Source organism: Panthera uncia, chromosome X, assembly GCF_023721935.1.
Source record: "Panthera uncia isolate 11264 chromosome X, Puncia_PCG_1.0, whole genome shotgun sequence".
NCBI lineage: Eukaryota > Metazoa > Chordata > Mammalia > Carnivora > Felidae > Panthera > Panthera uncia.
Genome location: NC_064817.1, coordinates 35,090,798 through 35,105,054, shown reverse-complemented (window position 1 = coordinate 35,105,054; position 14,257 = coordinate 35,090,798). Strand labels below are relative to the sequence as shown.

General features: G+C 36.6%; 1 protein-coding gene across 8 annotated transcripts in view; it reads left to right on the top strand.

The window, feature by feature from the left end:
* CASK (calcium/calmodulin dependent serine protein kinase) overlaps positions 1–14,257 on the top strand; it is a 353,026-nt gene that overhangs the window by 55,223 nt on the left and 283,546 nt on the right. For 4 of the 8 annotated variants that reach the window (XM_049643727.1, XM_049643725.1, XM_049643728.1 and 1 more), the window contains exon 2: positions 9,063–9,175. In XM_049643727.1, the coding sequence (XP_049499684.1) occupies positions 9,063–9,175 (113 nt within the window). Of the gene's footprint in view, positions 1–9,062; positions 9,194–14,257 lie in introns of all 8 variants that reach the window. The other 4 variants (XM_049643726.1, XM_049643724.1, XM_049643723.1 and 1 more) reach the window with 1 other exon arrangement.

Sequence of the window (14,257 nt, the reverse complement as noted above, 5' to 3'; positions counted from 1 at the left end):
TCCCTCCAATTTTTCACACCAGTAACACCAGATAGCTTGTAGTATCTAGTACAAACCATGCTTTGACTTGGCTGTAGGCTGTTCTACATGCTACTACTAATTTCTGGAATTTTCCCCTTTCCCTTTTTGGTGTGAAAAAAGTATTCATCTTTCTAAGCCCTCCTAAGTGTCTGTCTCATAGAGGCTTTCTCTGACTGCCTTCCTATCCACAGATAATAAACCCTGGGGTATTACACTATTTTAATACCTTGTTCTATAGCATACTAAGATTATGTGTATGTACCAATAACAATCTGTTAAGATTAGGTGTTTCTTGAGGGCAAAGATTGCTTTATTAATCTTTTATTAAAATAGTCTGTTTGCACTGTGGGGGGAGGGGGGGACAGGGATCTTTCCGTTGGGGGAAAATGAGGTAAATGAATAAGATGTGCAAATATCAATAGAATTTGTTTAATGTCCGTGTTTAGCAACCAATAACCTGAAAGTTCTTTATGCATTTAGCTAAAAAGGCCTAAGTATGTACAACCAAGTCAGATTTCTTACTTTGGGATGTGTTTACTTCTTCATATGTTTTATTTTTTCCTTTTTTTCCTCCTTTGTTCTTCTTCCTATGTTTCATATCTATTATGAAAGTATTTTTCTTCTGTTAGCAAGTCTCTTGATACATGCTCCATCATATATGAGCTAACAAAGACCAAGAGTCCATGTGCTTCTACCATGGCCTTAACCCCAGCCCTTCAAACACATGCACAAACACACATATCAATCAAGTTTTCCAGAACTTTTGGATTAGCAGGAATTGCTATATGTACTCTGCAGACCTCTCAAAGAAGTGGTGAATATATCCTATGTAGGTTCAGACCAGAGAATGGTATGCTATATAAAATCTAAAGATCTCCTAAACTTTTCACTGAACTTTTCACAGGGTTTGACAGAGGTACTAATTATGCCAATACAAGTACTGAATTAGTAAATGTTAGTCTTAACTCTTTGAATTACTCAGCTTTGACAGTTGAGCTAGATTTGTTCTGTTAGCTTATTGGAGATCTACAACCAACTTTTTCAAATAAGCCTCCCCTTTCTATTTTCAAGGAACAATCTGAATTGTACTGAGCTTAATTCCTCTGTCAGCCCTTTAATTGTTAACATTCAAGGCAGCAGTTCCTGAGACTTTGATTTTAATAATTTTCCACATCATGTGTGTTTCTTTGGCAGTAGCTATGATTAGGCAAAGTTTCTTCCTTTCGTTTAGTCACTGTAACTAAAGTAATACATAAATACATAAAGCTTGGTATGTATATGTAAGTGTGTGTGTTGGAGGATGGAGGGGGGTACCTGAAGTATTAAAGAGAAAGTGTCAGAACAACATCCCTCTCCTATCACTACCACAAAGCTACAGGAAAACAGGGGAAAGATTTCTTGATGGGATGATATGTATGAGCTCTTCCTTAGTGGCAATGACTAATGGCATTGAAATAAGAGGAAAAGACCATCATTGTCTTTATTAGCTATTTATATATTTGTGTCTATAAAATGTAGTTCATAAGATTTTATTCTTACTGCTAATGTCATTATTATATTTTCACTTTGTTTCCTTTTTACTCACCCGCCATTTATTTCCCTCAACTAACATCAGAACTGTATAGAAAGTAGTAGGAAGATAGAGACTTAGTAAATGGGTAGAGAAACAGGTAAGTAGAAGTACCATAATTTTTCAGTTTTTTTTTTAACGTTTTTATTTATTTTTGAGACAGAGGGAGACAGAGCATGAATGGGGGAGGGTCAGAGAGAGAGGGAGACACAGAATCCGAAACAGGCTCCAGGCTCTGAGCAGTCAGCACAGAGCCTGACGCGGGGCTTGAACTCACGGACCGCAAGATCACGACCTGAGCCGAAGTCGGACGCTTAACCGACTGAGCCACCCAGGCGCCCCAATTTTTCAGTTTTATATACATGGGTAAAATTGTGTGATATAAATGTATCAGTGGCTTGCTCATTCCTAGTTTATTTTTGATACATCATTCGCCAAATATTTATCGAGGGTCCAGTATATACCAGGTACTCATTGAGTTTATATTCTAAATACATTAATAATATATATTATAAATATATATTACATAATATTAATATATATATGCATGTGTGCATATCCACATATGCACACTTACAGATGATATTCATTATTTGCAGTGGTTATGTTCTATAAAGTTGCCACGAACACTGAATGAAGGCTGAACCATTGCCCCCAGGGGAAATACAGGGTTAGGTTCCTGTGAGCCTTTGGTCACATTTTCTTCAACCAAATCAATGCATAACCTGTTTTATGTGTATTTTTGTTTAAAGATCCCTTATTTCATATATATTGTTGATTCATTAACATTGAACACCTGACCAACAGCTCTATAATTCATTCTATGAATGAAGCCTATCTAACACATGTATTTTCTCCTTAAGGCACCCCACAACCTTCTTGCACTTAAGAACACTAGACATTTTGGATTTATTTATTTTTATTTATATGAGTTTTATAAACCAAGCTGTATTGCTCATACAAGAACACAGAAGAAAGGTTGAATTTTAAGAGTGAGAGGATAGGGGCCCCTGGGTAGGTCAGTTGGTTGAGGGTCCAACTTCGGCTCAGGTCGTGAACTATGGTTCGTGAGATCAAGCCCTGCATTGGGCTCTAGGCTGACAGCTGGAGCCTGCTTCAGATTCTTTGTCTCACTCGCTCTCTGCCCCTACCCTGCTCATTCCCAGCCTCTCTCTCTCTCCCTCCCTCCCTCTCTCTCTCTCTCTCTCAAAAATAAAATAAACATTTAAAAAAAAACAAAACACTAGACAGCCCTTCAGCACTACACTTGAAGGCCATTTTAAAGAATGAAAATTAGCAACAAAAAGCACAAAATGTGAAAAAATGCACTAAATGGCAAAAAGGACACTTGCTTACAGTACGACAGCTGAAACAAGAGGGCAGAGTGTCACCTCATTCACCCTTAGCTAATAACGTCCACATCAGGTGACTCAAATTTTTTGCTTTTAGGCAGGTGTTTGCCAAAGACTGAAAGTTCAGTGGGTATTGATTTTGGGTTACAAATAAATGTTAGTAAGTGACTTTGTAAATACTCCACAAATAATGAGGATTGACTGCATGTCAACTGTATGTGTATGCATGTATATATTTACAAATATCATGTGTGTATATATTTTTATATATATGTATATAATATGAATTTGTACTTGGTCTTCACTTACCACATCCTCCTCTTTCCTTTTGTTAATTGGTTCTTTTTTGTTCATGATTTTCCTGTATCCCTTGTGGTACATTGCACAATTCATTATAAAGTAATGAAGCTTCTAGTCCTGTGATATGCACAGAGAGTTCATCCCATTACAATGAATATAATTCATATTGACTTTATTATGTTTGAGATGCAAACACTGTTTTCTTTTATAGATATCAAGTCACTTAAGATAATTTGTACAGATATGTAAAAAATTAAGACTTTTGGTTAGCAAGATCTTAAGGTTGTGACTCTGAACTATTAAAAACATTTTTTTAACTGGGAAATGTATGCATGGAGTATGTAAAGTGTGTGTGTATTGGAGAATAATAGTGGAACGAAAACTGATGAATCCATCATCCAGGTTATGAAATAGAATATTATTAGTACCTTTAAAAGCCCTTTGCGTGCCCCTTCCCAATCACAGCCTCCCTCCCCACATAGCCACTATCTGGCTTTTATGTTAATAATTTCTTTTGATTTTCTTTATAGCTTTACCACCTAGGTATGTATGCCTAAAAAGCATATTTTTTAGGCTTTACAAACCGAGTAGGACAGGGCAATATTACCACTATTGTACGAAGACTCTCAGGAGGAGAGAAGCTGAACAGAACCTCTTGTTCACAGTCTGGCTTCAGATACCCTGAGAGTGTATAGGAGCCCCTTCTGGGAAGGTGAATGGCAAGGGCGCAGCTAAATTCCAAGACATGGGGCTCCTCACAGGCAGGACATTAGTGCTGTGGTATGGGGCTGGTTTACTGTTCTACAGGAATAAGGTCAGGAGGCTTGGGCTGCCCTGCATTTTCCTGCTTTTCAGTCCACTGCCTCCAGCTCTCAGGAATATACCAAAGGAGAACACTGCTATGGAGTGAAATGAGCATCTTCTCTCCAGGTAGCTGAGAAGAGCAGAAATCTTATCAGCCCCTGGCTGGAAGAAACAAAATGGAAGAATGGGCCCAGCACCCCCCGTCCTTCTGTTTTGAGGTTGAAAAGGTGGCAGGGGAAACCTTTGATAGCTCCCAGTCTGGACTAGTTAACCTCTCCTTGACACCCCGCTGTCAGCCAGAGGTCCTGTTTTGTTACCCTCTTGGGGGTTCCTTTTATGTATCTCCTGTGTTGGTTAGACCTCCTCTTTGCCATCACTTGGCGCCCTTTTCACTGATCTAGTCTCTTGTTTTGGCAAACATACCTTAAAATAATTTCTTCATGAAGTATGCACTGCAGGTAATTTATTGATCTCTTTCATGTCTGAAATCATCCTTATGATTATTGGTTTTTCTGGCTGGATATAGAATTAAAAGTTAGAAATTTCCTTCATGACTTTGAAGGTGTTGCTCTGTCATCTTCTTGCTTTTCATGTTGCCACTGAGAAATCAGAAGCCATTCTGGTTCCTGATCTTGGTGTGTGAACCATATCATACTCCCCTACTAGCAAACCCTTACCTCCACTTCTGAAAATCTGCTCTTAAATTCCACAGGTGGCATGTGCAAAGTATTTGGTGGGTCCTTTAAATCTGGGCAACTCATGATTTAAGTTCTGGGAAATTTTTTTGGATTATTCTTTTGAGTTCTTCCCTCCATTTCTTTTGTTCTTTTTGCTTTACTTTTTGGGGAATTTCCTCAATTTTATCTTCTAGCCCTTCTGTTGAGTTTTAAATTTCTCAAGGTGTTTATTTTTCAAGAGCCCTTTTTATATTTTCTGAAAGTTCTGTTTTTGTTTGATAGTTGTAATATCTTAGGATATTAATAGTAGTTTGAGGTTTTTTATCTTGTTTAGTCTGCTTCCTTTTGGTTGCTCATTCTGTTTGTTTTGAGATTTTGGTCTTCCAAATTAGAGACTATTCTCCAGATGTTTTGGGAGTTTGGTTGTCTACTCATGATTAATACTAGAGCAGTGGTTCTCAATTGGGGCCAGTTTTGCCCCCCCCCCCAGGGGACATTTGACTGTGTCTGGAGACATTTTTGGATTTCAAAACTGGGTGAAGGGGTGCTGCTGAGATTGCTGTTAAGCATCCTGTAATGCAGGGGACATCCTCCTACAAGAAAGAACAGGCCAGGCCAAAATGCCAGTAGTGCTGAGGTTGGAAACCCTGCAGGAGATGAATTGAAAGCTGATTGGGAGCTCTGAATTTGTGGGCAGAGCTTGTTGAGCAGTTCAAGTCATTATCTATAGATCTTTCCTTCTGGGCTGGTCATAAAACGCAACAGAAAATCTTTCTCCTACCTGAAGGATAAAGCTCTAGCTTCTAACATTCCCCCTTGTTAAGGAGAAAGGGGCTGGGATTGTCTACATTCAATTTGAGTGATCACTCAATCCCCTTGCTTTCCACTTACTAGTAACCACTTCCTTAACTGCCTTGTGCCCCCCCAGGTTCTCAGACCCTATGTTCTACCCTCTGTAGAGAATGGGCCTCTGATAGGATGGCGGTAGCGCAGTTGCACAGTGGTATGGAGTATGGGTATGGAGGGGATCTACCACTCTACCTGCTGCTTTAGAGATTTCATTTCATTCAAACCTTGTTCTTTTAGCCCCACTCTCTTAACCTCTAGTTCAGGTTTATCTGGTGCTGCCAGTTCAAGAGCTTCTTGAAGAACTTGGAGTGTAAACGAATGGGTTTGGTTTTGAACGTTCCCTCTTTTCTGTTTGTCCTTCAGCTTTCCTGAGTCTGCTAAGTCAGTCACTACTCTATCTGCTTTTTTGCTTCCTCAAATTTGATTATTACTATTATCCCCTCTCCTTTCTCCCAGTCCTTTTTAAAAAATGATAAGCCCTTTGGTATCATTTGAAAGGGGTTTGGGGAGGAAGATAAATTAGATGCATTGTGTTAAATCTATCCTATTATCCTGGAAACCAACATACTATATTCTAGCCTGATTTCACTTAATTCTGGTCTCCTTTTTGGATGGATTTACTGTTGCTATCAAAATTGCTTATTTCCTAGACTTAACCTTTTTTCACATAAATGAGAACCAGAGGAGACGACTCTGTCTGCAAAGAGACACAGCTGCATTCTTTTCAAAACTTTAGGCCATGGTATAGCAATATTCACTCGCAACATATTCTGGTTTAATTGACCTTTTACTTAAAAACAGAATTCTGCGAGCCACCACCTGCCTCATGGAACCTTGTGCCACAATCCCTATCAAAATTCACTGCTCTAAAAGAGTTGAATAAAGAATGTCTATTTTATCAAATGTGAAATGCTATCAGTTATCTTATTTCATTTTGATTAACACGCTGGCTAGGATTAGTAGAAACATGAGAAAGGTAGTCATCTATGATGATGGCTTACAACTATCTGTCAATATTTTCCCCCACATAAATACTCAGGAATGAGCTGCACCATAGACTAAATGCAAGGATGAAATTTCAAGCATCAAAGAATTTAGGCCAGATAGATGGCGAGACCTAGGCCTCCTGAACTTTTGCTGTTGCTTGACATATCATTCGCATATAATTAATAAGTATAAAACATTTACTGTATTACACACACTTTATTACACCCTCCTTTTTAAGATGGGAAACCCAGCCAGAGTATTTCATAGCTTGCCTGTCTTTGACCTGTCAACCAAATAAGTGTACTCAGATCCTGCTAAAATTATAAACACTGTATACTCATTTGAATTTTTATCAGTTTCCATTGAGTTTCTAGTTGGTGGATTAAATCATAAGAAAAACGTTAGGTATGTTTCTTTTTTGTGTACTAAATTTGATTCATCTTTTCTAATTCCCTGGGTGCCACTGAGGGACAGACCCTTGAAATGCTTTACTTTTGACCTGTCTTCAGGTCATTGGTGGTTCATAAGTGAACTCATTTTCCTTCCCTCACATTATAAAATTAGCCTAAAGAATTGAGGATTTGGTTTTTTATTTTTATTCACAGATTTAGACACCTTTCTTGGTTTTTTTTCCCTCTGTATTCCCCTTTCTTTCTCTCTTTCTTCATTTTACTGTTACTAAAAGGGTGGAGAGAGAAGCTATGCTTTCTTCTTTACCTTTGTTCAAACAGGAAAAAGTAAAAAAAAAAAAAATGACTCTATTGTCCACGAATAATCCCACATACAGATCTTGGAACATTTCCAAAAAGATGTAGTGAATTGAAGCACACAACACAAATGTATATATAAATAGAATCCCAAGGGTTTATGTGTGGACAAAAACCAATTACATTAAGCATTTCCTGAAATTGCTTGCTGTTGTCAGGATAAGTAATCACAAGTAAGACATCCAGATTGAGAATGAAAACGTTTGTGGGAGTCCTGCCTCACTGTTATATTGTCTTCTCTTGGAGGAAAATCTTTGAATATTTTTGAGTGGTTATCAAAAAAGGTCCTCTTTCTTCAGAGTTCTGAAAGGCCCATTATTACTATTTTTTTCCTTCCAGTTGAGCTTTGTTAGATTGATTGAAGAGAGAGATTTGAGGCTGTGGTGTAATTGATGTTCAGATGATGGCACGGTGAAATCAACCAATTTGTATGATGTTAGAGAAATGTTTCAGTCTGGGTTAGATGACATTCTTTTCCTTGTCTCTTGATTGAGAGAAAGACAAACCTTCTTTGAGGCAAACAGTATCACAGGTGTCCCGGTGTAAGTGACCAATGAGGGTGTTTTTTTTTTCCTGAGCAGAGAGGGGAATACGCATGTGTATACGTGTATGTGTATTTAATGACCTAAACCACACTCGTTTTCAAATAAGCTATAGTATATTGCTGTTGCCTTCTGTATTATTCAGTAGTCAATCCAAGCATGTACAAATGAATCTTTGGATTATCTTTTGTTCAGATACTTGATAACTGTTAATCACAAGGAACTGTGTGTATGTAACAATCATCCCAGTTGATTCAATTGTATGGGCAGTATTGAGAGCCACCAATTTAGGGAGAGAGCTGGATGACTCAAATGACTGGGTCAGTGGCTCTCCTGGTAGAAATTACTTCCTTTCCATTGGCAATTTAGAACAATTCTAATTTGATGTTTAAGGAAGATAGGTTTTTCTGTGACTTCATGTGAGACTGGAGAGGTTGTTGGGACAAAGTCATGCAGGGCTTTCTCTTTGTGAAGTGCCTTTTCAAATCTTTTGACCTGATTCTACTAGGGTGTATTTTCCTATTTGGGAATTATTCATGTGTTTTGGTTCTTAACTAAATATTATGCATTAAAAATACCTTCTTTCTCTGAGATTTTAAGCAGAAACATAAGATCAGATTTTCATTTTTAAAACATGACTGCCAGAGCAAATGAGAGAAACCAGCTTTTTAGTAGTCCTGCTAGAAGATGGTAGTAGCTTAAACTAGGGTATGATACATGGAGAGAGGTGGACAGGACTGAGAAAGATTTGAGAGAAATGCCGTAGGACTTGTTAGTGAAGATTAGATAGGCGGTGGGTAAGATGAGAGGGAAGGTGTCAAGGAAGACTTAAGTTTCTGCTTCAAAAGGTGAAAGCTGTGTGCGCTACCACTGTGATTTCTTATTTTGTTTAAGATGTTGATAATATGTATAGAATATTACAAAGATTATTTGCCTTGGGTATAAGAATACTAGTTAAAATTTTAATAAGTCATTTTGAAATTCAGATTTGTGTTCTATTCAGGCTTAGTAACTTCTAATTTATGAATTATTTACCTCATGGATTATAGAAAAATATGTTCAAAATTAAATTACTTAAATTTGATCTTAAACTATGGCCATAGTAGACAATGAAACATCAGTAAGATGCTGATGGGAAACAGGGGCTGAAAATCACTGAATTAAACTTGGTATTTTTCTTCTTTTTCTTTAAGGGGTCCCTTCAGTGTTGTACGACGATGTATCAACAGAGAAACTGGGCAGCAATTTGCTGTAAAAATTGTTGATGTAGCCAAGTTCACATCAAGTCCAGGGTTAAGTACAGAAGGTAAGAGATGGATTTCAAGTAAGTTATTTGATGTCTGGCTTTATTTCATCTCCAAAATCCATTTATCAACCTAACCTTCATCTGGGGGTGGGGAAGTGGTGGGTATGATATAGTGGGAAGTGGGTGGAGACAGTTTAAATTCCAGTCTAGTTTGTCAATTCTAGAAAATGGTATTTGAAAGATAGCTTGAGTCCTTTACAGTTGTAAAGCCATATAGGATTGCTCTAGGCCTATGCTTTTTCACCATGAAGATCAGCGAAATCTGGATATATGTATATATCTTTTTTAGGGTCTAATTTTGATTCCTGTGATATGGAACAAGGGATGGGAAGGGAGGGAGGGGAAATAATGGGAAAGATAATGATAATTGCAGATTCAGAAGAAACTAAGAATTCCCTCCAAATCCATAATTTACCACCTTCAGGATTATGGTTTAAATGAACTAAAAGACTCCTATATCACATTTGGCTTAAGACACTTAGGGTGTATATGTGAAAATTTGAAAGATCAGTACTGTTAGGACTTGCCAAACTTAAAACTTGGTTTTAAAACCTTGATATGGATAATCATATTTATATGCAAATCTTTTTAAACAGTATGTAAGCATTTTAAAGTTTTACACAGTTTAAGTCCTAGTTTTGTGTAGCCACAGTTCCCATGTGCTCATACTTCAGCTGGCACAATTGATTATATTTATTTTTCTAACTAGCCTGTCTTCTAAATTCAGGCTTTTTAACACTCCAGTAAAATACATAGCCTTCTTTAGTCTTTTTTGTTTTATCCCAAGAACAATGCAATTGATAGTTGAAGTTGGAAAAGCTAAGGCAGAGTAGCCTATTTATATTTTATCCAGTTATCTTAACTTTGGAAAGTAGAATCCCACATACTGTGAGCTCCAAGTTCATCTTTTTCTGTAGATCTTTTTTTCAGGATCATTACGTTTAAGTACTTTTTTAACCCTTTGAATTATTATTACCCATGACTGATTATAGAAGATTCTTAGAAGTTGTTACAGGAATCACTGATTTTTTTTTTTTTAAGTGCTTTAATCCTTAAAATGTTATGGTAACATTCAGAGGTTTTAGATCTTATGGACTGATACTCTAGAATTGGCTATTATTACTTTTTAATATAAATTATTTTATAAATTTAGCAGAATTTAAGATCTACTTCCAAGCAGGCTTTAATTATATTTCCTAAAACTTACCTGTATTCAAGTTTAATATACTGTATTTGATTTTCTTTACATCAGTTGTCAACCAATAATAAAACCTTCCTGGGTCTTGAGGTAGTTTTGTGTAAACCTAGTTTATTAAACCTATGGATATGTTGAATCTATATTTCCTTTAAATGTTCTGTTACTGTTGATGAACTTAGTAAGAGTCTAGTTTAAAATAACAAGTCTAAATCAGTTACTCAGTATACCAATTTTCTATTGATTTAGCTCATTGTTATACTTAATTCTAAATCTCTTCAGGCTAAAGACATTTTCAGGGAGTCAATTGATTACTTTCTCAGTTGGCTGAGGTTGTTTATTGACAGATTTCTTCAGGGATTTCTGGTGTCATAGAGTCGGACTGCTAGGCTGAACCTCTTTTTTATTGTCACCTAGTTAGGGAGTCAAATGCCAAACTTAGGAGGAGGGGTAGGCATGTAGTCCTTGTCTCTGAGTTTGTCTGGTCTTTACCTAATATATGAGAGCCTGTCACTGAAATTGTAGCTTACTCCTTCATTGTTTTGGCACTGCTTTTGCTATATAAATATCTTCAAGCCCTATTCTGAAGACAAGGGCCAGGTCATTTCATTGATCCTGTATGGTAAGGCCACAACCTATACATATTAAATGATACCAATTGAATTCTGCATATTACTCATGATTTTACCAGGTTTGGGTAAGAGTTCAGTGTTATTCAGATGAAAATGTGCAACTTGTCTTTTATATTTATGGTGCCAAAATGTAGTTTTCCTGTCGTCTTTAGCACAGTGACTCACAATGACCAAGAAGCAAAATCAAAATTTCATCTCCACTATCCCCCCCACCTGTTTTTCCTTTTTTTCTTTTTTGCAATGGTGTTCCCATATCCTCTTATTGCTCATGTTAACACTATCTTACTTTAAGTTGGATACATTTTATTATATAATATATATATATAATAAATATTTATATAAAACCTCTTTGACCAATTTCTCCCTCCCAGTGTCTTTTAACACCTTTGCAGTCACTACAGGCAAAACATCTTATCCCCTTTGCCCTTTCAGTCCATTTACAAACTCTTAGGGTCCAAAAATGACCTCATTCATGGCTAAGTGTAGGAGATGCTATATTAGGGAGAAAATATATTTTGAAGTAAAATTTAACACAACAAAAAGGAATCCATAAATTCAAATAAGAATGTCTAGAAAGAGCTGTATTTACTATTATGTTCTGTTATTAATCCTGTCTCTCAAGCAACACGTAATTTAAAATCTATTTGATTTTTTATTTTTCCATTTTATTTTTTTATTTTTGTCTTTATGGTTTATTTGATCTTTGTCATTGCCTCAATATTTTTTCCTGTTTTAGTGAATTTGTATTCAAATACATTATTGAGTAAAATAGGCTTTGTAAAGGGTCACCTGAGATCCTAACTTATGCCGTTTACTTAGATCATTATAATATAAAGACAGATAAAAGGAGCACCTACTTTAAAAAATTACTTATATTTTATTTATTTATTTATTTTGAGCAAGGGTGGTGGGCAGGGAGAGAGAGAATCCCGAGCAGGCTCTCCACTGTCAGTGCAGAGCTTGATGCAGGGCTTGAACTAATGAACCATGATGTCATGACCTGAGCCGAAATCAAGAGTTGGCTGCCCAACCGACTGAGCCATCTAGGCGCCCCAGAAGAGCACCTGTTTTTAAGAGGCTTACAGTTTAATAGTCTTCAACTATTGTTTTTATAAGAACATGTGATAAATTCTAAATACAGAATTTACAATTTAGCTTTTGAAATAAAATATTGTATGTCGGAGACCTCTTGTATGTTTTAATGTTTTAAATTCTCATTGCTCCGCTGAAGATGAGATATTTTAATTATTTGAATATCTGTTTTCTATTTTTCCCCGCTAATATCATAATTTTTTTTTCAGTAGGGGTTTTTAATTTACAGGCTATGGGGTATCCAAGAACCCCTTAAATTGTAAGCAGAGTTACATATATGTGTTCATTCTCTTAGGAAGAAAGCCCACAGCTTTTACTAGTTTCGTAAAAAGGCATATTATTCCTAACTGGTTCAGTTTCTTCTTTCATATGTATGAAACAATGAAATCAATTCTTATGAACATGAGGTGAATAACAAGTTTTTATTAAATGAAAGCCTAGTGAATTTATATTAGGATATTACTTCTGATCAGAGGATATTTTCATACTTACATACGCAGCCTCCATTAATGAAATTCCTTGATGAATATCTTAAAACTTTTAATTAATACACATTTTATCTCTTACTCTGTTAACCCACTAATTAAATTTTCCCTTTTTGTTTTAAAAATAGGTATCAAAATTAATTTAGGCAAAGCGTTACAAGGAAATTTTAAGGAAGGTAAGATATATAGAATTGGAAACTGAATTGACACTTTTGAGATCTTGAAGGAACTTGATTCTTCATGGTTTAATTTTAAAAGTTCAAAAATGGCAGTTTTTATTTTGGAAAAATATTGTCTTCTAGAAAGAATATAGATTGGATTCCAGTTTACTTAGTCTCTAAGAATATCTCATTCTAAAAGTCCCAGATAGCAGATGATGTCAGCGAAATTGGAGGAGTAAGGACCTTTGACAATTCTCCTCTCCATAAAAGCAAAGAGAAAACTGGCAAAAATAGAATCAACTTTTTCAGACTCTGGAAATTAACCAAAGGCTTGCAGCTATGCAGGAAGTATTTATTCAGGAAAAGTGCTGATTCTTGCTAAGAACAGTGGGCTTTGTGGCATTTTCACTCGTCCCACTCCCATCCCCCTCTCTCCAGTTCCATGGTAACCTTGAAAATAGAGTTCACAATCATGGTGAAAACCAGGAGCTTTGGCAGCCACCAAAGGAGGCAGAACAGGGAGGGAACTCCTTGAAACCCTCATGCCCAAGAAATTATCATTATTTGATCTAGCTGGTAGTTCCCTGGTAGGGACCCCACTTGCAAGGCTTGTCTTTTTTTCACCTGACTTGGAGATTGCCTACTGCAAAAAACCTTTTTCCTGGGGGCATTTGTTGAAAACTTTTAGAGGCAGTTTAACTTCATAGCTGTCTGAGGTCGTAGAGTACCAGTTGGGACAAACAGAAAGCTAACCTAAAAGCTTAAAAAGAAAAGCTGGGGTAGTGAGAGGTCTATAGGGGCTCTGAGAAAGCTACAATATATTTCTGGGAATCAAGAAGGCTGTGCACATGTATAGGACTGTGCACATGCTTAAAAAAGACCTAACAAGGCCTTAAGCTCTCAATTCTGGCCAAGTTTCAGGCTGTGCAAGTAGGAATTGAATGCTAAGGCAGAGTTGTTAACTCCTTGAGCATTAAAGGTATACCCTAATGCATATGCAGACCCTGAGCAAAGACGAAGCTAACCCCAAGCAGAGAATAAGTGACCACACACAACAATGCAGACTTTAGACAATTAGTTCTAAAAACTCACTGAACAAATAGGAACAAAAACTGCAACAGTAACAGTTAAACCCTAGAGGAGGGGAAAGTCTAATTTCCAGAGTTGACACATTATTTAAAACGTTTAGTTTTCAACAAAATTGAGACCTACAAAGAAACAAAGGAGGGCTCATCAACAATGGGAAAAAACGCAATCAATAGAAATTATCCTTGAGCAAATGGAGTTGTTGGACCTACCAGAAAAAGAGTTTAAATTGTCTATTTTAAATGTGTTCAAAGAGATGACACTGTCTACAAAACTAAAGGAGAATATGAGCATAATATCACCAAATAGAAACTATCAGTAAAGAGGAAATTATAAAAAGACAACCAAATAGGGGTGCCTGGCCTGGGTGGCTCAGTTGGTTGAGCATCTGACTCTTGATTTCAGTTCAGGTCATGATCTCAGGGTTGTGA